Source organism: Emys orbicularis, chromosome 22, assembly GCF_028017835.1.
Source record: "Emys orbicularis isolate rEmyOrb1 chromosome 22, rEmyOrb1.hap1, whole genome shotgun sequence".
In the NCBI taxonomy this organism is placed as follows: domain Eukaryota; kingdom Metazoa; phylum Chordata; order Testudines; family Emydidae; genus Emys; species Emys orbicularis.
In genome coordinates this window covers 6,550,074-6,574,959 of record NC_088704.1, presented here as the reverse complement: position 1 = coordinate 6,574,959, position 24,886 = coordinate 6,550,074, and the positions used below count along the sequence as shown (strand labels likewise).

At 48.5% G+C, this 24,886-nt stretch overlaps 1 protein-coding gene across 1 annotated transcript; it reads right to left on the bottom strand.

Moving 5' to 3' along the window:
- Positions 1–6,357: 6,357 nt before the first annotated feature.
- NECAP2 (NECAP endocytosis associated 2) lies at positions 6,358–22,543 on the bottom strand. The gene is made up of 8 exons (XM_065421232.1): positions 22,400–22,543; positions 19,058–19,158; positions 17,679–17,783; positions 15,471–15,552; positions 12,701–12,809; positions 11,667–11,844; positions 9,169–9,253; positions 6,358–7,901 (listed from the first exon to the last, which is right to left on the bottom strand). The coding sequence occupies exons 1-8, from the start codon at positions 22,489–22,491 to the stop codon at positions 7,853–7,855; spliced, it is 801 nt and encodes a 266-aa protein (XP_065277304.1). The 5' UTR covers positions 22,492–22,543; the 3' UTR covers positions 6,358–7,852.
- Positions 22,544–24,886: the final 2,343 nt, after the last annotated feature.

Sequence of the window (24,886 nt, the reverse complement as noted above, 5' to 3'; positions counted from 1 at the left end):
CTCCATTAGTGGGGTCTCCCTCCTTCCATGTCCCACCCCATGGGGATGCCTTGGCCCCACCCCACTCCTGTATCTGCCCCCCCAGTGCACTCCACATTCTCCCCTCCCAAAACTAAGGGGGTGAAGCCCCTGCCCCAGGGTCTCCCCACCACCCCAGGATGCTCCCAGTACAAGCCACTCTTGTTTTCATGGGGTCTCGCCCCATACACCCATCCTCCTGGCTCTGTGCACCAGTGGCCCCTATACATGCATGGAGGACTTGGCCCCCCTAAGCCGGTGCAGCCCTTTGGTACCACAGGGATGCATGCCCCATAAAAAAACCTACGGTAGGACGAGGCCAGTCTGTGCACTGGAATCCTCAACCGGGTCTGTCATAACTATAAAGGGAAGGGTAACAGCTCTCCTGTGTACAGTACTATAAAATCCCTCCTGGCCAGAGACTCCAAAATCCTTTTACCTGTAAAGGGTTAAGAAGCTCGGGTAACCTGGCTGACACCTGACCCAAAGGACCAATAAGGGGACAAGATACTTTCAAATCTTGGGGGGGGGGGGGGGGGAAGGCTTTTGTTTGTGCTCTTTGTTTTGGTTGTTGTTCGCTCTTGGGACTGAGAGGGACCAGACATCAATCCAGGTTCTCCCCATCTTTCTAAACAAGTCTCTCATATTTCAAACTTGTAAGTAAAAAGCCAGCCAAGGCGTCTTAGTTTTACTTTGTTTTCTCAACTTGTAAATGTACCTTTTACTAGAGTGTTTATCTTTGTTTGCTGTACTTTGAACCTAAGACTAGAGGGGAGTCCTCTGAGTTCTTTAAGTTTGATTACCCTGTAAAGTTATTTTCCATACTGATTTTACAGAGATGATTTTTACCTTTTTCTTTAATTAAAAGCCTTCTTTTTAAGAACCTGATTGATCTTTCCTTGTTTTAGATCCAAGGGGGTTGGATCTTTATTCACCAGGAGTTGGTGGGAGAAAGGAGGGGGATGGTCAATTTCTCCTTGTCTTAAGATCCAAAGGGTTTGGATCTGTATTCACCAGGAGCTGGTGGGAGAAAGGAGGGGGATGGTTAATTTCTCCTTGTCTTAAAATCCAAGGGGTTTGGATCTGTATTCACCAGGGAATTGGTGAAAGGTTTCTCAAGGCTTCCCAGGGAAGGGAATTAGTTTTGGGAATGGTGGCAGCGGACCAGATCTAAGCTGGTAGTTAAGCTTAGAAGTCTTCATGCAGGCCCCCACAGTTGTACCCTAAAGTTCAAAGTGGGGATACAGCCTTGACAGGGTCCAATCTACATGCACGGGGATTGGGGCCACCCTCCATCCACCAGCATCCTGGTCCAGCACCGGCTCCTGGCTCATCCAGAGTGCACCGAAAGCCCAATCCGTGCCTGGGTTTAACAGCAGAAGAGCACATGCCATTATGAAACGGTTGCCATCTAGCACGCATTTCACCAGGACTACTGTTGGCTTCCTTTAGTAGCCTGCTTAGCCCCCCATCTGCACTTATTGGCTACCAGTCCCTCCATATCTTCTGTTGTGTTTGGGATGCACATGCTTCAGATTATTATATATGATTTGTATTATCCTAATGCCTAGGAACCCCAGTCACGGACCAGAACCTCACGGTGCTAGGTGCTGTACAAAGTTTCTGCCTCAAAGAGCTGACAATCTAAGCATAAGTCAAGAGACAACAGCTGGATACAGACAGCCTGGGGGAGTACAAGGAAACAGTGAGAGAATGTGACAGGCTGTTATTTAAAGCAAAGGTTCTCAACCTTTTTCTTTTTGAGCCCCCCCCCCCCCAGCATGCTATGAAAACTCCACGGCCCCACTGTGCCACAACTACTGTTTTTCTGCATATAAAAGCCAGGGCTGGTGTTAGGGGGGTAGGAAGCAAGGCTGTTGCTCGGGGGCTCATGCCACAGGGGGCCCAGTGAAGCTACATTGCTCAGGCTTTGGCTTCTGCCCTGGGTGGCGGAGCTTGGAGCCCCAGGCTTCAGCCCCAGGCAGTGGGGCTTCGGCTTTCTGCCCTGGGCCCCAGCAGGTCTAAGGCCAGCCCTGCCTGGCGGCCCCCCTGAAACTTGCTTTTGGCTCCCCCAGGGGTCCTGGACCCCTGGTTGAAAACCACTGATCTAAATCATTGATGAAGATATTGAACCTCCTCCCTGGCTGCCACTGTTTTCAAGCTCCATGCAGGGGGCTAGGAAGTAAAGAAGGAGCTTTTCTTAGCCATTGCCCCGGCTCAAGGGAGGAAAAGAAGGAACTGTCCTGCCCACAAACTCCGGCCAACACCCAGCTGGGGAAGCCCATGCCGGTGAACCCCTTTCCCTGCTCCAAACAGTTTACAGTCTAAATAAATTTGTTCTAATTTAAGCCCTGATCCTACAATCCCAGAGCCACTGGCCAGGGCCTCTTGAAAGTTCATAGGGCTAAGGACCTGTACTAGTGGATGCAACCCCAGGATGTGGCAGCAGAAACCAAAAGTGATATAAAAATGCTCCCTGGCACACGAGACAGGAAGCGAAACAAACCGCGAAACTGGCTGTGCATGAAGCACTGCCCCCAAAGAGAGAGAGATCTTGCAGCACTGGCTCTAATCTTGTTCCCTTCTAGTCATCCAGTGTTACTTGAGAGCCATACACGACCCATTCTCAGACAAAACCGGGCCCAGGTTGACCAGGTTAGAATTTGGCCAAGACACGAGCGCTAATGAGCAAAACTCTTGGCAGAAAAAGTAAATAGTGTGTCTGGCTTTTTAATAGCAGCATCTCATGTGTAAATCAGCCAAGCAGCCTACATCTGTTCCAGCAGTAACTCAGAGGGAAGAGCACCACCTAGAGAATCACCAAGGTTGTGCCTTGCAGGTCTCTCAGCCAACGGTTGACCCAAGCCTGGCCCTGCTTCGTTTGAGAGATCGCACAGTAGCCCAGCACAAGCTGGCATGGCTACAGAGAGAGAGATCTATACCCAGGTGAACCACAGCTTGCTTTGCCTGGGCTAGCAGACTGCAGAACCGTTTGCCAATAGCAGTGCAACTAACAAGAGCTAGCGACGGTGAAAATGATGGTGTGTAGACTAAGCTCACACAGGGGTCTTCAACCTGATAGCATGAAACTCATCCCAGTCACTGGTTTTACACAATTGCTAGTGGCAGTACAGTTTTGGCAGTGTGAAATTCTGTAGTGTCAATGCACCCTCTTAGTGCTGAACAAAGTTCCATTTTGGTTCGGGATAAAACTGTATTTTAATTCCTTTTATTTTAGAAATTGCTGGAGGGGTTTGGTGAGGGATACATTTCTGTGCGACAGCCAAAAAGATGCACTAATAAAATCCTTGCTTTTGCTGAAAAGGCCTCCCCTCTATGCCTCTTGCCTGGGCTACACCTGAACTTCCAAGAACCCCCAACTGTCACATGGTACCACTGTTGGACGTTTGTACGCACTGTTCACACACATGGTCTCCTCTGGATTTCACAAAGGGAGACTGACACCCTGGCCAGTTTCCCTTCTGCAGAGATGGGTTAGATCCACTCTCCTCCCCAGCGTTGTTTACCTGGTGGGGTGACCCAGCAGACAACAGGCCAGTTGCAGTTAGCGAGATCTGATCCTTGAGGAGAAGTGTTAACAACAAGACATCAAACAGCTGCAGCAGGAAGAGCAATGGGAAGTTAAAACTCCCTAAGAAATCCCTCCACTGTCTCCAAAGCAACCACCTTCAGAGCCCTTTCCCTGAGCACCTGTTCAGGAAGTGGAGGGAAGCTGAGCTGGATTTAACCCCTCCTTCACCAGGCGGCCTCTGCTCCCACCACAGCCCCAGAGCGCAATCAGTGTTAAACCTCACGTTCTCCTTCCCCCTTCATGCCCGCACTCACCTGCAGTGATCTCTCTGTTAGGTTGCTCTGGGGCTTGCTGGCGTGTTGGTTACTCTCCCAGGGCTGGTTACTATAGAGCTCGGCACATGCTGAAGTGCTGTGACATTCAGGTTAGGTCTCTTTTGTTGGACAAGGTCACTGCCTGCTCCTGCATGGCCACGCTAACCCCTTGAATTCCTCCTGGTAACCAGGTACCAGGAGCCCAGCCGCCCACACCATAACTCAGCCTGTCGTCCTACGTGCTGCCCGCCTTAAGCTCATTAGCTGCTAGGGGTTATGACTCCGCAGGGCGGCTGGTAAACAAAACCTGTCTGCCCAATCAGCCGCACGTTGCTAGAGCAGTCAGGTTTTCCCAGGACTTGCCAGTTTTTGTTCATAAATTTTGACTTGGCGTGAAGGGTTTCTCTCTCCGCAGATGGCTTTGGGGAACTGGCCAGTGCTGCAGATTAATCATGACTGTGGCCATGAACGCGTCAGTAACGGTGCGGGATGCTAGCTGCTGTCATTGATTTGAAGTCTCAGGACACCTGCCCTACACCTCCACTCCTCACTCACTGTTCTTTGGCCCTGGCCCACCCAGACCCGTTCCCTGGGCCAAGGAAGGATTCAAACCCATCCCTAAGACTCACAAGTGACTATTTTTTAAATCCCAAACTTCTAGTTGGGGGGTGGGGAGAGGGAAATGACAACTGCCAAGTATGACCGCTTAGTGTCAAGGACTAATGTTTATGCATCACTATGGGCCAGAGATTGTCAGGAATTCCTGACTGACAGTAACCATGGCTCCCCAGGGACTAGGAACAGTGGGGGGTGATTGTCAGGTTGTAACACCTCCAGAGAGGCACCATTTCCTGCAGAGGCTCACTTGTACTCAGGCAAACTGGATTCTCCCAAGTCCAGCAGAGAGGGGGCTTGGGGATAAACAGCCTGCGTTTAAACGGACTCAGGGGCTTTTTTCTGATCCAGCCAACAGACAGGACCTTCTCTCCCAGGGGAGGGCCCCGCTCCTCAGGGGAGAGGTGGAAGGACTGAAATGGACCAGAGTCCTTTTGTAGACAGGGGGTGATATCTGGTAAGCTTATGAGCATGCACATAAGTTCTCTTATTGTTTTTAGTTTTCTCTGTCATGCTTTTATCTTAAGAATAAAGGTGCTTGCTTAGAAAAAACAATTACCCTGTTCATAACCTTCAAAGAGAAAGCAAAGCAGAGACACTGGGCTCTAAGCACTCTGTCCTGCTGGGTATCTCAGTGTAGGCAGGGAACGGCAGAGCCCGGAAAGACCTCGTCAGGAGGGAACTACGGGTCTCTGCCCGAGAGGTGACAGCTTGAGGAGCCCCAAACCCTTAAAGGGCCACACCATATGATGGAGAGGGATGACCAGTGGGAAGTACTGCCCTTAAAGGGCAGATTACCCTGCCACCTGGCCCACTCACTGTTCACAGGTAAGAATCTCCAGGATCAAGGCCTTGGACTGTAAGCTCTTCAGGGCAGAGACTGTGTCTATTTGTACTGTGAAGCCCTCAGCAGTCTTGAGCAAAAATTGCTTTCACTTCCGGTGCAAAAGAGGGACAAGCCTAGAGACACTGCATGTGGTCTAAGACTCACTGGTATAACATGTCTCTAATAATCCAGCTGGATATCCCAGGGCTCCAGGATTCTCCCAACCCTTCTCCCTTGCTCAACATTAGAAAGTGGCCTTTCCCTTCTGGCTTTATTAGCCAATTAACACAGCAGCAGATTAGCAGCAAGAGGGGGATCATGACGGGGCAAGCAGATGGGGCAGAGGATTTGCTTGTCCAATCAGTCCAAACCAGTGTTCCTCACACACTCGCTCTTTCAAAGCCCACTGAACACAAAGGGAGACTTTCCACTGGCTTCAGCTCAGGCCCTTAGGAGGCTATGATCTCTCCCCAGCAGGAGGCGCCAGCCAGACGACACATTTTTTCCAAAGTTCCCATCTGTGCAGGAGTCTCACTTCTGCTCTTAGCTCCTTGGCAAGAGACAGGCGGCACTGCCCTCACTCTTGGGGGGTTTGACACTTGAGGGCAATGGAAGCAGGGTAGGGTATAAGCCAGATCTATGCTACTGGTGGTTACGTGCTGCCTCGTAAATGCTACACCCTGAATGTTCCACCCAATTCATTCTTCTCACCCCCATAGGAGACCACCTTGCCAGCCATCACTCCAGCTGTTCAACAGACCCCACCACCTTGTCAGGTTATTCGTACCCTCCCGTCCACTTGGGTGCTGTATGGTTGTGCTAGATGTTAAGGTCATTGTTATCCAGCACTTTTCTACTGTGCCTTCCCCCCATGCCCTCAGACTTTTGGCAACTGCCTTGGTATTTCAGTGCATATACTTCTGGTGCCCAGCTGCACCCTTCTCTAGATCAGGAAGAAGGAAGAAGATAAATCAGGGAATCATTTCCTACAATCACAGCGGAGCCTGTCTAATCCAGGTCAGGTAACTCTGGGAAACAAACAGGAATCCCACTTACCCCCAAAACATTTTATTGTTAATTTAATGTTACATTTCCCACCTGTTTTTCCTAGGTGCTCTTCCCGTGGCTCAAAGAGGCAAAATTAAACACATTCTCAGGAATTTTTTTTAAATATCAGAAATCAAATCCTCATCATCCAGTTTGAAATAATAATAATTAAAAAAAAAGACAAAGTGGGAACACTTAAAAAAAATAGCAGGACTTCATACTGTTAAAGGCCTTCACCTCGAAATAAATAGATAAGAAAATATTTTTTTAAAAGAGAAATCTTAAGCCCAGCTCCATAAAAAAGGCAACCAAAGCTCTGTCCTTCATTGCATCTAGCTATGTCAGAGACTTAATATCAAAGCATGAAAACTTATAAGGAATTTCAGAGTTTTGCTCAGATACAGCTAATTAACCAGAGTCGTCCAATTAACAGCTTTTCCCCATCAGAGTTACCTATTGTAGTTAATCTAAGTGCTCAAAAGCTCCCAGGCTGGTTGTGAGGACCTTTCAAAGAGGCACGTCTCAGTGACAAGGCAGCACTTCAGAAGACATGCAACAATTTGCTGTTGAAAAGTCTTGGCAAGGACAACACTAGAACAGTTCTTGGCAGCATTAAAGGTCTTGCTGCCTCTATATCAATCCCACTGTCCTGCCCCCTGCCAGATGGGGAGGATTTCTTCCACCACCACCCCAACAACAAACTATTCAAGGTGAGAAGTGCCCCGGCATACAGCTGAGGCATCTCATGGCAGTACCCAGCTGCCGTGGCAGGGGTCGCCAGTTGTTAACCCTGCAGATCCCTTGCTGCACGTGTCATTCCACATCTATTGCATTGCAGAGCCCATTAGCACATCAGACAGCAAATGCTAACAAGATTTAATCCAAATTGGAGTCTTCTGATACTGCTCTTCGCTCCCTCCTCACCACCAGCTCTTTAATAAAGCACCTGGTTTGTCGAAGGGGACCAGGTCGAGTTACTGTCTTTGGCTATCCTCAGTTACATTAGTCAACAGGCTGCAAATAAGGAGAGGGAGGAAGAAGCGATACGCAAAAGCATCCTTGTTGGAAATATGTAAACACCACAGTGTGCTGGTTTGGAGAAGTGGGGGGACAATCGCTCCCCCCCCTCCAGGTTTATAGTCCTCTATGGTTTGCTGTGATCTCAGAGCAGAATTAAGAGCCCCAGCCGCTGGGGCTGCTGGTTTCTGTTGAGAGTTCAGAGTTTAAGGCATCCCTCTCCCACACTCCCCAGCGCTGGGGCACTTATTTCCACACTGCAGTCACAGGGCACTTTTTGGTTTTTGCATAGCTCTCACCCCTTTCTTGTAATGCCCAAGAAAGCTACAAAGGCTGCAACCAGTCATGGACTGGGCTCTCTTGAAGTGGCCTGTTAGCTCAGAGGGTAGGGTGCAGGGGGGCTCCCCCCAGGCTTTGGTCCACAGTGAAGAGAACAGGTTTCTTCCCCAGCATCCACACGAAAAAGCAGACAGGGTATCTGGTTTAGAACTGAACCCAGCCCGGGCTCTGCTGGTTCTGGTTAGATGCAGACCTGGAAGGAAACAAAACCATGCTTTGAGATACTGAAGGTGGTTTGGGCTAAGGCTGTGGGTTGCCTCTTGAAGGGCTGGTTACTTTGTGAACGTTGGCGAAGCTGCCATATATTGCAGAGATCAAAACCAAAACCCCTCTTAGGGTCGGTCTTTGTTGCGGAGTTAACTTGGGCTCTTACTAAGGTGCTGCCCCATCCCCCTCCCACAAAACCCTCTCACCCAAGTTTGTTGGGGCTTTAAACCTGGGCTAGTTGGCCTGGCTGCGGGAGAGTTAGAGCTTGGGTGCTGCTTTCTCTTGGGGCTGGGAACCCCCCACTCTGCAGTAAGGATGCAGGCTAAATCATGCTGATAGTCCTCCAGTGCCTTCCCATGATTCTCCTGGGTGCCCAAAAGGACAGACAAGTTTGCCCACAATTCACTGGGAAAGAATCATAGAGAAGCTCAGCAAAAAATGATGGAATGTGTCCCCAGAAGTCTTAGCAACACGCACAGGGGCGCACAGCACTAGTGAGGACACAGTAACTCGACGGGCTGCTCACACCCGGGCTCCGCTAACCCACTACCAGTCACCCAGGCTAACTGCAGTGAAGACAGACCCTTAGTTCACACTCGGGCTTTATCATCACTGCTTCGAAAGGGGGGTTGTACAGTGAGAAAGGTGCGGCAGTTATGGAGACAAGGCACTTTTTGTGCTTCCCGGAGGTAGCTAGGCAAGGCCAACACTGTATCCCACATCCGGTGTTGACCGCACCGAGTTTACCTTGCAGTGCCCTGTCTCCTGTTCTCCCAGCAGGATGGCTGTGCGGGGTAGTTATCCCAGGGTAAACCCACCTTTTCTTGTTAGTGAAGACAAGCCTGTGGGTAAGATGCCCTGGGGGCCTGCTTGAGCTTGCTAACAGTAATCATTTGAACAGGCTGCAGTGACAGACAACAGGGATGTTAGGGGACAATACAGAGCACCAACAAATACAGGAGCACTCAGTCCTGTTTCTAATGGATGAATGTCCATGTTAACTCACCCCTCACCTAGCTGGCAGTTTAAACAGAGGGGTCGAGGACAGCCATCCCTTCTCACCCGAGAACGGTGCTCTTCTAGTTCAGGGGAGGCGTGCACGGGGAGCACCCCGGAGGATGCAAGGCTGAACTGTCCAGTGGTGATGGGGATTTGCTCTCCAGGGCTGCCAATACAATGTAACCGCTCCCACCCAGACAGCCACCCCTGCTCACTCAGCTACACACCACACTGAACAGCAGGAATGGCCTCACCCTGACGCTTTGGCAAAGTCTCCCCAGATATCGGCGCTGGCGGCTGTGGTGGCACCACTGGGCTGTGGCCAAGACAAAGCGGCATCTGCCGGCAACCAGGAAATTCAAAGGAAGGAAAAGAAAAAAGAAAGATCAGATTTCACCCCCATCAGTTATTTCCCACCAACCCCAGTTCCTTATGGCCCCAGGAAGGCACCACATCTTTACCAATAAAACCAATACAAGCCAGATGGAAACCTAGCTAGCCATGTCCACCTAGCTCTTCTCACTGGCTTAGCTAAATTGTTTTTTAAGCCAATTAGTTGAACTGGTGCAATTTCTGGCTTGAGAGAGGAACGCCTTGAGCTGCTTCTTCGAGATCTCTACGGCAGACCCAGCAGCAGTACTGGTTTCCTCGGAAGGTGGAGACTGATGGCATTAGCCAAAGCCAAACCTAACGTGGGCAGGTTATATTTACAGCCTGGTTCCATGCTGAAAAGTGACACTACAAATGGCACCGATGAGGGGTCACAATTTTTGCCTCTGTCTAGAGATACAATAGACATTCCCAGCCTCACAGACCTCACACAATGCATCTGCCAGGCTGAACTCTTACCATCACAGACTCAAAGTGCGGTCAGAACGAACCAGAATTCTGATCCCCCAGACACCTGGGTGCTACTCCCATTTCTGCTACTAGCCTGCTGGGTGACCTTGGGCAAGTCACCGCTGCGTGCCTCAGTTTCCCCGTCTGTAAAGTGGGGAGGATACTGACCTCAAAGCGCTTCACAAAGATCTACCGATTAAAAAGCACTAGTTAGGAGCTAGGGATTATTAATAAAAGGTTTTCCACAGTTAAAAAAAAAGTGATCACAAGAGCTTGGCACTGGCACAAAAATAATCCCAGGTCCAGCACAGAGTTAGTGCACCACAGAAGAGACAGGGGAAGTGAAATTAACATGTTGTTCAGTTTCATTGAGCTTTGTCTCACAGGCCTGCTCTGGAAACACAGCTGCATAAACCCAAGTGACCATATTGAACCGACCTGAGCAATTCCCTTGGAAGTAAGATTTAACTGGCTCCTTAGCTGGATGGCAGAAGGTACCATGTGGGCATAAACAGTGGTCTCTGAAGAGACCAGAGACACGTCTACCATCTCAAGGTATGTGCAGGAGTTCCCAAGGGAAGCGATGTTTATAATCTATGCAGATGCAAGCCAGGAGGAGGTGGTAACAATCAGAAACCACATGATAATGCCACACATGTTTGTTATACTATGACTGGCCAGGATAGAAACCTCTGTTAGCTCCTATGCTGATGCTTTAGCCTCCCTTTCGTCACTGTGCTAAATGAAGGCTGCAATGTCTCAGGGAAAGGGGAAGTTTTGTGTTAACTTCTGCCATGACGGGACTGGGCCTGACTAGTCTATGTGGTTTCCATTCACCAGTTAACCACCAGTGTGATAGCTCGACGATTCAACTAGTCTGATCGTATCGGATCTACTACCTGAGCTAGTTAGCCATGTCAGCGCCCTTCAAGCAGCCTCTCTCGAGTCTGCTTAGATCTAGCTGCACAACTAGGGGGAGAGGGATAGCTCAGTGGTTTGAGCATTGGCCTGCTAAACCCAGGGTTGCGAGTTCAATCCTGGAGGGGGCCATTTAGGGAACTGGGGTAAAAATCTGTTTGGGGATTGGCCCTGCTTTGAGCAGGGGGTTGGACTAGATGACCTCCTGAGGTCCCTTCCAGCCCTGATATTCTATGATTCTAACTGGCCAACTTCTCAGGTGCTGCTGAGCCCCACTAAAGCGTCCTCAGAAGGGTTTTCAGCCGCCTGTCTCTTACAACGCTAAAGTGATCAATGCATTTGTCACATCAGCACTATACGACTGCAATTCACATTACGTGGGGTTGGTGCAGGGAGGTATCTGGACACTGCAGCAGGCGAGCAGCTCACCATTTAAACAGAGTCAAAAACTCGTGAACCCATCACACCAGCCCCTTGCGTTGGCTGCGGGTTGAATTCTAGGATTAGTTCAAGACCTTTCTTCAAAGCCCTGGATGGCCCAGGGCTGAGTTACTTGAGGGGCAGTCTTCTCCCTATGTTCCCCACCATGTGCTACACTCATTTGGGATGCTGCAGCTGACAGAGGCCGGGTTGAATCCTGTGAGGCTGGGGAAAGGTGTAGGATCCAGTGAGTTCTGCAATCACGGAACAAACATGCCAGCCTGATCCTGAATCTTGCCATGTTCACAGCTCACCACAAGGCACCTGTCTAAACAAGCATCCCCCTAAACAGCATAGAAACAATACCCAAACTGGAAGGAATCAGCCAGTCAGTGAAAGGAACTGGCTTAAAAGGAAAAAAAAACGTCTTTCCTAGAGGTAATTTGATGTCTCTCACACTGTGCTGAGAAGCGCCATAGACATGCTCCCAGATACCATGGTAATGGGCACCATATAAGAAACATTGGCAGGTATAAATAGACCTAAAGAAAATGAAGCTTGCCCGAACACAGACCTGTGTTAGCGGCGCTTGCTGGCTGGGAATCCGCAGGGCATGTTGGAAGCTGCTCCCCTGGAGGAGGGATCAGAGCAGGAGATCTTCCTGCAGGAGGGGGTGGGAGCAGGCTGAGGCCCCCAGGCCCCGCTGGGCGCGGTTTGCTGTTCCCTGCTGCTCCTTCCTTTTTCTTCATGTTCTAAAGGGAAATGAAAAATTCACAACTTGTAACGTCAGCTTAAATGCAGCTGTTGTGAGCATCAGAGAGTGCTTTGGCACAACTGTCTCCAGTTGTTATTGCTCATGGGAAGCCTCTTACATCTGCTCATTCTTTTATGCTGCTGAGCACAGGGCAGGGCAGGAGAGAGGCTGGTTCCCTCTGAAGTCCCGCTGCCATCTTGGCATCACCAGGGACCTCCAGTGCCCAATGCATGAGCCGATACAGCTTGAGCTAGAGCCCAGTTCTGTAGTTGGGAGGGGTCACAGACTCCCATCCTCTGTGGATCCGGCAGAGGGGGACACAACACACACCCCCTGACGGATGCATTACACTAACATTCCTCCAGCAACTGGATTTCCAGTGCTTCCCCGCTGCAGCCCAGGCAGAGAGTGGGGAGGGAGGGAGGAAGAAGAGCTGCAGGCTTTGGCTACCTCCACTAGCTAAAGCAGGTCATATTTTGCCCCTTATTAAAACTGAATTTAGCAAAAGAGAACAGGGAGATGGTCTGGAAACATTCCCCATCTAACATGTTGGTGTGACTGGGCACAGGGTTATTGGAATTTTAGCAAAACCCCATCACACTGCTACGACCTCATCAAAATTGCAACCAATAAACTATCTGGCTTTGGCAGAGCCAGACTGATCATTCTTAGAGGGCTGGTACCCGGTAAGTCAGCCTTACGCACCTGTAAAGGTGAGCTTCCATGTGTCTCAAACAATAGACTCTACAATCAAACTACATATGGCAAGATGAACGCTGGGATTGCCTCTAAGGAGAGTGCCAGGGAAGTTTTACTTGGTGGAAGCAGCAGACTAACCAAGAAAAGCACCTCACCGCAATGTTCAGTTTGATGGTCTGTCCCTCCTTGAAGCCCAGGTCTAGTTTGGGTCCCTGATCTGGGTTCTGGGCTTGTTTTGCAAGCTCGCTCTGCTGTTTAACCCATCTGCACGGGGAAAATGACAGGTGTAAACTGAGGAGAGAGCACATATGAGAGCTGCTCATGGCTAAGTGCAGCGCTGCTACAAGGAATGCAGGCCATTTAAAATCCATATTGGAAACAAGTTGAGTTTCTTACATTACCAGCACAGTCTTAACAACGAATTTTAAAAACCCAATTTGGTTTTTTTTGCATTTCTCTGGGCCTGACGGTTAAAATCAATGAAGCCAGTTTCACTTTTTGGGCCGTCAATTAGAGCGGGACAAAATTTTTACTATTTGCCAAATAATGCATTTGGGGGGCACCAAAGCTACTTGTCAAATTCAGCAAAGAGTTTCTGCCAACAAACATCCTGGAAACATCAAAACAGTTCGTTTTGAAAAAAGTCAAAACAGATGGTTTCAAAACTGTTGCTGTGAATAGATATTCGAACAGTATTGTTTCTGCCTGACAGAAACTTTCAGTTTTTTGTTTCGGTGAGAAACCACAAAAGTTAGTTTCAAACCGAAAATGAATTTAATTCCAACCCCCTGGTTTGGTCACTGAACCAAAAAAATTTCAATTATTCAGTCAGCTCTGCTGTTAACACACTGCATTGGTTGGAACGCACACTCTACAGGGGAAAACTTATTTGCTCAAAACCAACCTACTTATGCTGTGTATTTTTCAGCTAAATCACCAGGTTTTATAACAATTTATTTTTATAAATTCTCAGTTGGGGCTGTGATGCTGGCAGACCAGGTGCCAGCTCTTGCCAAGACTGTAGGTCCCAGCTGGAAACCAGACCAGCTCACCTGTATGTTAGTATTGTTCAAGATAGGTGTTAGAGTCTAAACACATTCTTACAAGTCTAAGGGATGCTTGTAAGTTGCTGCATGCATTAATTTAACTTGTCATGTCTGTATCCCATGCTATAAGAAGATATGTAAGTTTTGCTTTATAACTGTAAAAATGACTGCTCTGAACTTGTGAACCCAGCCCAGAGGAATGGTCTACCGCCCATCAAGAAGGACTATCAAAACTAAATGGGCTACTGTGGAACATCACGATACAAAGACTTGGTAAATGGCCCCCGTCACACGCATGAAGGTGCTACGCACAAGAAAACCCAGCCCATCAGCTTGAAAGTTAGAAGAAGGGGATAAAACAGGGACACAAGAAAATATTCTGACTCTCACAGGGCTGGAGATGGGAACCAGAAGCAGAGATTCCCAGGGTCAACCTGGTGAGCCCTAAAAGACATTCAGTACGGATAGAGTATTACAACTCTGTCACCTTTTGGAACCACAGACTAACTCATTTGTGGGGGAGGGATAGCTCAGTGGTTTGAGCATCGGCCTGCTAAAGCCAGGGTTGTGAGTTCAATCCTTGAGGAGGCCACTTAGGAATCTGGGGCAAAATCAGTACTTGGTCCTGCTAGTGAAGGCAGGTGGCTGGACTTGATGACCTTTCAGGGTCCCTTCCAGTTCTAGGAGATAGGTATATCTCCAGATATTATGTGGTAAATAACTCATTTCTTTTTCCTAGTTAATAAATCCTTAGTTTACTATAAGATTGGCTACAAGTGTTGGTTTGGGTGTGAGATCTCAGGTACAAATTGACCTGGGGTAAGTGACTGTTCTCTTGGGACTGGAAGCAACTTGAATCTTTTGTGAGCTGTGGTGTATGGCAACCAGCTGTCACTAAGTCCAGCTTGCCTGGGTGGCAAGACAGACTGGAGTGCCCAAGCGGACTGTGTGCGACTCCATGGTAAGATTGTTATTGTGCGTCAGGAGTTCACAGTTGTTACTGGCTTGGTGAAATCTAATTACAGAACACACCACCAGCTTGGGCTCTCTGCCTTGTCTGCCCTGAGGTCAGCACCCTCAGCTGTGACAGGGGCCATTTTGAGTTGTCCCTTTAAACAAATCTGACTTGCGTGGATTCCTGAAAGCAGCTCAGTGGATACCCATGGTAATGGGCAGGAAAGAAAGTGTGCAAAACGCCAGCAGGCTGTTTTAAGGGAATATGTTACCAAGTTCATTTTTAAAGCCTGCCTGGGTGCAGTAGTGGCTCTTTCAATATGCTTATGTGGCCTGCTATTCAAAGTGACAACAGCCCAACCGAATCAGCCAGCATGTCCGATGCCTGCAAGGGGGCGGTTGCTCAGTCACTTTCTCACTGCTCTGCTCATCCTGACAGGCCCGCGGCACAGGAAGGAGCAAATAACCTCCTTGGGCTAATGCACAGCCTCATTTTCTGCTAGCGGTTAGAACTACATTCAAGCCTCTCAGAGGTGGTCGCTCACCCATTCTTCTGGCCACGGGACGAGAACAAAAATGGCAACCAGCGCTTTGGAGGAAGGAGACAAAGGGGAAACAGGGAGGAACCCATGTGGTCTGGCATGTGAGGGCCCAGCAGGGATAAGTCCTACGCCCTCTCTGGGGGGCTTGGGAAATTTTGGCAAGACAAAAATGTTCCACATTTGTTTCTCTGTATAAAGAAGGGAACTGAACTGGCTCAACAGGACCCGTCTGCCCCGTGACACTCCCCTGACCATGCTTCCCCTCCCTAGTGAATCGAGAGCTAACAGCTTACAACTGCAGCAATTTTGGAGAACACCGACAACTGGGCGAATGCCACAGAAATGACCCAGCCCAGAGAGCAAAGGAAGAGAAGAAAACTCACTTAAAGTGGTCTTGAATGGCTACATTGAAGTCAAAAGCGTCCCCTCGGTCTACAAATCCAACTCCGATAAACGCACGGCGCCCTGGGAAACAAACGAGAGTTCAGTAATAAAGTAACAACCCTCCACAAGTGAAAAGGAGACACTCGCTCTCCCTGCATTGTGGTTTCACACATTTCATAGCCCTGCCATTCTCTTAGGACTCAGGAGAGCATATTTAATAGCTGAATTCGATTTCTCGTCCTAGCCTCTGCCTTTGCTCAGCCTACCAGCTCGGGGCGTTTGTTTCTCCTCTACAGGGTAGTTGGATCAAAGGGCCAATCTATCCAACAACGCTGACCAATGTTTCCAATTTATCCTAAATGAAGATGCAAAAGCTGGCTTTCAGGTTGGACCTTTCCAGCGTCAGGATTGTCCCAAGATCACATGGGCTAAAGGCTAGCTTTCCCCCTCCAAGGGTTAAGGAGGTTGGAGAAAGGAAGTGGAGGCAGTATTAGATATCCGACATGAACTCTCCACCACAAGAAGACACTGTTCAGTGACATCTAGCTGCACCTCAGCATCCTCCCTGGCCTTTGCCATTGGGTTTGTTCTGTGTGCGTACAGCACCTTGCACAACGGGGGCCCAGGTCTATAACTAGCGTCTCTAGGTGCTTTGGCAATACAAGTAAATCAGAATCCCTAGTAAATGTCTTTCTTTGGGCGCCCTCTGACACCCACAGCCACCTGCAATAGGTATTGGTCATCATTTGGTTCCTTTATGGTTAAAGTGAAGCCAATCCCCTCAGCCCTGAGAATATTGTTCAGCAGTTTAAATTTACCTGTCAGGACCTTCCACTGTTTGACACCCTTCTCCCCTATATTCTCTCACTCGCACACTTAAGAGAAAGCAGGCTCTCCTCCCATTGCAATAGCCAGCTCTCCACCCTGCACCACAGCCAGCCTTTATTCAGGTTATAAAAAAATCTAGGCCTGGAATCTTCCAACCTTGAGATGGTTCCATGAAACTTGTTTAAAAAAAGTGTAGTGGATTTAATATTGGTGAAGGGTGTTAAGTTGACAGCACTGGAGACAGAGTTTGTTTATCCACAGAAATGATACAGTATAGCCAGAACTAGTACCTGTTTCCCTATAGTCTCCCACTTGCTTCTCACCCATGACCTGTGGCCTATTTTAGCCTTGGCCTCTCTGCTGAGAATGCTAATCAAGAATGCTTTCTGTATTGTGGTGTCACTTCCTACTACAAACTGGACAATTGCCTGGTCTACACAAAGTTGCCCCAGTTTAATTAAAGGTGCAATTTTAAACAGATTTCATTAAACCAGCGTAACTGTGTGTGAACTCTCTTATATTGGTCTTAGATCAGTTTAGCTTCTATTGGTAAATTTACATGCATAAACTAAACTGACAATCAGTTTTAAACTAATATACATTTATCCACACAGGGGTTTGCACAGCTTAACGAAATTGGTTTTTTAACTGATTCAGTGTGTAGACTAGAGTTGTGTGAAGGACGGAAACCCCATTTCACAAAGCATTTTGAAATCTGACTTTGTTTTGAATTGGAACAAATCCCAAAATTTCTGAAATTCTTTGAAAAGGAAAGTTCTGAGAAAAAATTGTTTTGGATTGATCAAAAATATTTCAATTTAGATTTGTATTATAGATTATATACAATACAAACATTTAAAAAATTCAAAATGAAAAATAATTTCTAAAAAAAAAATTTAAGTGTTTGGCACCAAGGATGTGGAAATGGGACATTTTGACACTGTCAGAACTTTTATTTTGTTTTTTCTCTAGAACTAAATTTTGGCAAAATTGACATGATTTCGCGAAGTGTTTCAATTTTGATGGAACTGCAATTTCCGACATAACATGGTCCTGTGGAAGTTTTTCCGATCAGCTCTAGTGTAGACAAAGAAGTCATTTCATGCAGGAGGTTGAACCACAGTCTGACGGGAACAATTTCTGATTATTGACTTTAAGATGGATCTGGACTGAAAGGCTCCTGCTCCTGCCAATCTCCTGTGCAATCCACTGCCCTACACTCCTAGGCTGTACTTTAGATGTAATGTAGATTTATCCCTTTCAAATCAAGGACCCTTCACATCAGAATAATAATAATGGAAACCAGCTAAAGAAACTTATTCCCCAAGATTTGTGTGTGTCAGTTTGCAGAAGAAAAGTGATCTGAACACTGCCCATACCACTTTCATCTTCAACCCGGATGACAAAATATCTGCTGGAATCTGTCACACCCTCTACAGCGATGCTAGGAAACTGGTCCACAGGTGCCTGGGCAAAAAGTTCTCCTAGAAACAAGAGTAGGAAACACACAATAGTTCAATACCCCAGTGTTCCCCCATTCTTCATCAGGATACAATACATATAGAGACAGCACTTTACACACAATGAATTAAGCGTGACAACACTCCTGAATGGTAGATTTTATCCCCAGGATCTAAGGAATTCTCATTCTGGGTTCTAACAATTCGACCACATTTCTTTTTAGACTGAGACCCCTCAATTCTTCCAGCTTCAGATAACAAGACTCTTCTAGCACAGCTACTGACACAGAATGAACACACTTACTGGCAATTGGGGGTGGGGAGGGGAGAGAGAGAATGCTGTTTCTCTTCAGTGACCAACCCCTTTCTGACCTGAACTTGGTGTGGGGAGAACAATGGGACTCCCGAGGCAGCCACATGGAGTGAGGGCTGCAGTGATGAAGGTCCCTGCCTGGGGAGAAGGGAGAATTATAATGAACACCCTAGCCTAGCAGAAGTGTTTCCCAGGATGCACCACTCACGCAGTTGTCTGTACATCTGCTTATGAACACAAAAGCACCACATCGTTAAGCCACCGTAGCGACACCTAACGTTCTGCTGTAACATCCACTACCCAGGAAGGGCTAGCAGCCTCCCTCTGGAAAGGAGGAGAATTATTGGGCTAGGGCTATAGATGGAAAGTTCTTTTCTGTGGACTTCACAGGTTAGAGCCAGAGGGGTTTTCCCACTTGTTGACCTGCAGCTTTTTACCAAGAGCACAGACCTGGCTCATTTCACACCGCAGATACTTCTAAGGCTTCCTTCTCCCCAGCCTCTTTATTAGCTTCCAAGGCACCTTTCAGCACCCACATGAAGTCATTCTGCCACCTGGGGACAACAGCGGCTCCAATCCTGTTACTGAAGTGAGTTTTTCTCCAAGGCACCTATTGCGGGGACACCCACGCACTGCACAAGATGAAGGAGCGTAAAAGCCCACAGCAAAGCTGCATGGCAAGTGGCAGCCCTGGCCAAATAATTACAGGACAGGGAAAGGAAGAAGCCTACTGAGCAGGCAGCCTCTCTGGTTTTAGCACCACTCCAGCTTGTAAAAACACTCCAGTACCCAGTTTCCAATTAACGTCACCATACATCTGGGATCTTTCAGGTTCCAGCCCTGGGCATTTCTCTTTAAGATCATTCCTGACAATAGCTAACAAGGCTGGACAGGCCTGCCTGAGGTGGGAGCCCCTTCCTGAAGGAAACAGAGGGGAGAAACCCTAGGTGTAAAGTACTTGAATGCTGTACGGCTTTCCCTTTACCTGAATTCTTATCCTCCAGCTTAATGAAAGCCATCTTCCCCCTGGACGTTATCCGCAGCCTGCCACTCCATGATGGCTGATCCAGCTGCCACTCTGCAGCTCTGTGGGAGAAAACTACTGTTAACATCAGAAAAGTCACTCAAATCTTAGGCTTCAAAACTCCCTCTATTATCACTCTTTGTATTGCAGTAGTGCCTAGGGCACCATAAAGGAATTTACGAGCTACTATTATTAATTGTGCCATACTACTGCGTAGTAGCCTAAATCAGGGATCACTGCTCCCCTGTGCTCGGCGCTGTACATACACAGAATAAAAAGGAAGTCTCTGCCCTAGAGCAGTAGGGACTCTACAGACCTACAAGAAGAGAAAAGTCCCTGCCCAGAAAAGCTTATAATATAAGGCCCTGATCTTGCAAACTGCTCCGCCCAGGCCGACCCCTTCACCAGTCCAGAAGGCCATGGGGTTCTGCCTACAGGGAGCAGCTTGGAGGATCAGTGACATGGTTACGGCAGGACATAACAGACAAATTAAACAAACAAATGGGGAGCAGAGCTCAGGAACAGGATATAACTATGACTCAATCAAATTACATTACATAATCCAGGCCAGGCACTGTCAGGTTAATATGTAGATTTGTTTTGGAAAGATCTTTCTGCTTGCTTAACCTCCCTTCTTGGATTTTCCGCCCAAGTCTCTCTGTTAGCTGAAATCCCATTTGCACAGATTTTTGCTTTGGAAGACAGATGTGGTATTCATCACCACCTCGGCTCAGCATGCCATGGCAAAGAATTGCAGGCCTGTCCTCCAAAGCAGGGCTGAATACAATTGAAAATACAGGCCTTTGAAAGAAGCAGTTGCACAGCAGGATACTATCTGGGGGAAGGAAGCATTGCTTAGCAGTTAGAGCCAAGCTTGGCAGGCAGGATTCGGGCTCTTCTCTCGGCTTTTTACCTGACACGGTGTGAAAGTTGGCGCATTTTACTTCACTGCTGTACCTCAACTTCCCCATCTGTAAATGGGGATCATTTTTCACAGGAGTGCTGGGAGGCTTGCTTCGAAGGAGTTTCGAGACTGTTGCATTGTATAAAAGATGCTACCGAAATACATCATGTGACCACAATGCAGGTTTTACATGACCACCACAATGTGGTGGGTGAATCCCTGATATAGTGAGTGAACACAGCCAGTTTGATGCTATTTTAGTGCTATTGTTGGCCCCTGTTAAACCAGTATACTGATATACTACAATAGAGCTAAAGAGCCCATAAGTTTTTTTCTTCATTTTTGTGGTCTGCAATTGTTGTTGCATTCTGTAAACCAAGTCAAGACTGGATCTAAAATGATCACTTTAAGGAACTCATTATTATTTCTAAAAAGCAACAGAGGGTCCTGTGGCACCTTTAAGACTAACAGAAGTATTGGAGCATAAGCTTTCATGGGTGAATGCCCACTTCATCAGACGCAAGTCCGATGAAGTGGGCATTCACCCACGAAAGCTTATGCTCCAATACTTCTGTTAGTCTTAAAGGTGCCACAGGACCCTCTGTTGCTTTTTACAGATTCAGACTAACACGGCTACCCCTCGATTATTATTTCTTTCCATCTCTAACCATTGGATTAAAAGACCTCGCATTCCACAAGCTGAGAACATGACCACCTTCTATAAAGCAAGTCAGCCCAAGACTCCCAGAAGGGCTGCAAGAAAACAGGGTGAGGGGTCAACATCCTATAATGCAGTGGTTCTCAACCAGGGGTACATAGAAGTCTTCCAGGGGGTACATCAATTCCTCTAGCGATTTGTCCAGTTTTACAACAGGCTATAACTAAATTTTCATATAGACAATGACTTGGTTATACTGCTCTATACACTGAAATGTAAGTACAATATTGTGTCACAGTACTGTGGTTTATTTTATAATTCTATGGTAAAAAATGAGAAAGTCAGCAATTGTTCCATAACAGTGCACTGTGACACTTTTGTATTTTTATGTCTAACTATCAGCAAGTAGTTTTTAAGTGAGGTGAAACTTGGGGGTGCGCAAGACAAATCATACTCCTGAAAGGGATACAGTCGTCTGGAAAAGCTGAGAGCCACTGCTGTAATGCAAAAAGCTTTCACTTCACTTTTCTTTGCTCTGTATTTCAAACCCAGTTCTACACAGCGTGACAGTCAGTTGTATTAACTGAAGGGTTCCGCACTCTCCAAACTGCCTGTTTGAATCACTATTCTCTCCCTACCTTGTTACCTATTTTAAAAAAGCAATCATATTACAAAATTCTCGGATGCTGCCTTGGGTAACGATTGCTGTGAGTGTCTGACGCAGAACACGACAGTACCACTACACTAATGAGGAAAATGCAGTCTACAACCCTGGGGAAAAGGAGATCCTTAGAAATTAATGTAGTTTGTAGAATAATTTTAATACTCAAAATTATTGAGAGGCAGCGTGTCTAATGGATAAACCACTAGACTAGGACTAACAAAATCCGGTTTGTACTCCTGATTCTGCCACTGCCGTGCTGGCTGATCTTGGGCAAGGCCAGGGCAAACATATTTGGCTGTTATCCTTCCCTCCCTGTGTCTCCCCCCGCTCAGCTGGGGTCTCAGCTACCACAGGGATCAGCTCTGCGTTTGCTTTCCCAGTGAGGGTAGGCCACGAGATTTCTCCCTCGGTCACAGCACCAGGCTTCAAGGGAAGTTATGCCTGAGCCAGTGTAACTCACATCTCCGGTGTGAAGATGAGTGGGGGCCATTCCCCTCCTTGAGCCTCAGTTTTCACTCTCCCCTTTATCAACTGCCATTGCTAGCCCTTTGGGGCAGAGACTATCTCACTATGTACAGCGCCTAGCACGCTGGAAACCTGCTCTCGGCTGCGACCTCTAGGTGCCGCAGTTCAAAAACGAGCGGGGAGATAAATGCTAGTGATGGGGGGGGGGGGGGGGCAGCAGACCCCGATCCCGGAGAGCGGGAGGCTGGAAACGGGGCTGGGGAGAGAAGACCCAGCCAGGCCCCACGGAGATTCCCAGCCGGAGCCGCGCTCGCATCCACCCGGCCAGAGACAGGCGGGTCCCCGGGGAGTCCCGGGGGGGGGGGGGGGGGCAATCCAGGGTTACCCCGGCGGTGCCGCTGGACCCGCCACGGGCGCGCGAGGCTCAGTGGATCCCCGGCCCGGGACAGGTCCTGGCCCCGCCCCCGCCGCGTTACTGCCACAGAGGCCTGGGGCCCAGGACAGTTGTCCCCCCCCGGTGGGAGCCCAGGTCGGGGGGGTCGCGGGGCGGGAGCCCGGCGGGGGGCTGAGGCCGAGCGAGGCTCGGGCCGGGGGCGCAGGGGCCCGGCTCACCTGTACCCGCGGTTGGAGGCCCGCGGCGGCACCCGGTACACGTGCACCTCCGGTTTCACGCACAGCACCGACTCGTAATCGCTGTCCGCCATCTTCGGCGGGAAGGGACCCGGAAATCCGGGGCCTTCGCTGCCCCGCCCACCCGGGGGAGAACTCTATGGCAGAGCCTGCAGGCTAGAGCGTCCCGTAGGAGGTGCTCTTCCCCCTTGGACTCTATGGCAGAGCCTGCAGGCTAGAGCGTCCCGTAGGGGGAGGTGCTCTTCCCTCTTGGACTCTATGGCAGAGCCTGCAGGCTAGAGCGTCCCTCAGGGGGCGGGGTTCTTCCCCCTTGGACTCTATGGTAGCGCCTGCAGGCTAGAGCGTCCCGCAGGGGGCGGGGCTCTTCCCCCTTGGACTCTATGGCAGAGCCTGCAGGCTAGCGCGTCCTATCCAGAAAAAAGGTTTCTTCCCCTCCCCCTCTGTAGCAGACGGCCTGAAGCTAGAGCGTGTCCCTCTCTAAGCCCCTCCCCCTTGGAGGTGTGAGGCCCATAGAGTTGGGCAGCTCCAGCGAGAGCGGCGCACAGTGATGGGGGGAGGGCGTGGTGTCTCGCTCACCCTGTGAGGCCCCTGGGCATGTATCCCATGGTGCTCAGCGCTGCAGTCGGCTGAGCCACTCTGTGAGCTCTTTCCCAGTGAATTGTGGGAGAACTTGTCTGTCCCATGTGGCCGCATGGGCGGTGGTTGAAGTAAACCAGTTCCATCCCGGCACCTCCCGATTTCCAGCTGTGGCCTTCGTGGTGACTGGGGGGCAAGGCCTGGCTCCTCCCCTGAACAATGGCTTGTGCCGAACAGGGGCACTTCTCCAAGCGGGGAACAGGAGGCAGGTGCAGGGCGCGAGACATGGTGGAGAACGTTTCAGCAGCAGCTTGGTGCCGGGGAATTACAGACCAGTCAGCTTCACTTTAGTACCAGGACAGATAATGGAGCAAATAATTAAGCAATCAATTTGCAGATATATAGACGATAATAAGGTGATAAATAACAGCATGGATTTGTCAAGGACAAATTGTGTCAAAGCAACCTAATAGTTTTCTTTGACAGGGTAACAAACCTTGTGGATGCAGGGAAGCGGTAGATGTGGTATATCTGGACTTTAGTAAGGCTTTTGATACTGTCTCGCATGACTTTCTTATAAACAAACTAGGGAAATACAGATGGAGCTACTATAAGGTGGGTACGTAACTGGTTGGAAAATCGTTCCCAGAGAGTCGTTCTCAGTGGTTCACAGTCATGCTGGAAGTGCATATCGAGTCGGGTCCCACAGGGATTGGTCCTTGGTCTGGTTCTGTTCAATATCTTCATGAATGATTTAGATAATGGCATAGACAGTATGCTTATAAAGTTTGTGGACGACACCAAGCTGAGAGGAGTTGCAAGTGCTTTGGAGGATAGGATTCAAATTCAAAATGATCTGGACAAACTGGAGAAATGGTCTGAAGTAAATAGGATGAAATTCAATAAGGACAAATGCAAAGTACTCCACTTAGGAAGGAACAATCAGTTGCACACATACACAATAGGAAATGACTGCCTAGGAAGGAGTCCTGCGGAAAGGGATCTGGGGGTCATAGTGGATCACAAGCTAAATATGAGTCAACAGTGTAACATGGGTGCAAAAAAAGAAAACATCATTCTGGGATGTATTAGCAGGAATACTGTAAGTAAGACATGAGAAGTAATTCTTCTGCTTTACTCTGCCCTGATTAGGCCTCAACTGGAGTATTGTGTCCAATTCTGGGCTCCACATTTCAGGAAAGGTGTGGACACATTGGAGAAAGCCCAGAGAAGAACAACAAAAAACGATTAAAGGTCTAGAAAACATGACCTATGAGGGAAGATTGAAAAAATTGGGTTTGTTTAGTCTGGAGAAGAGAAGACTGAGAGGGGACATGATGACAGTTTTCAAGTACATAAAAGGTTGTTACAAGGAGGAGGGAGAAAAATTGTTCTTCTTAACCTCTGAGGATAAGACAAGAAGCAATGGGCTTCAATTGCAGCAAGGGCGGTTTAGGTTGGACATTAGGAAAAACTTCCTTAACTGTCAGAATGGTTAAGCACTGGAATAAATTGCCTAGGCAGGTTGTGGAATCTCTATCATTGGGGATTTTTAAGAGCAGGTTGGACAAACACCTGTCAGGGATGGTCTAGAATCTATAATACTTAGTCCTGCCTTGAGTGCAGGGGACTGGACTAGATGACCTCTCGAGGTCCCTTCCAGTTCTATGATTCTATGAGAAGGGAAAGTAGATCAGCACATGCAGAAATGGAGGGGTGGAGACAGCTGATGCTGCTTGTAATGGCTGACACATCTTATGCTAACCGGCAGTTCTGGACCATGACCGCAAGCACTGAGTGGTGGGAAACCATCATCGTGCAGATCTGAGATGACCAGCAGTGGGCTCAGAACTTCTGCATGAGAAAACCCACATTCCAGGAGCTGTGTGAGGA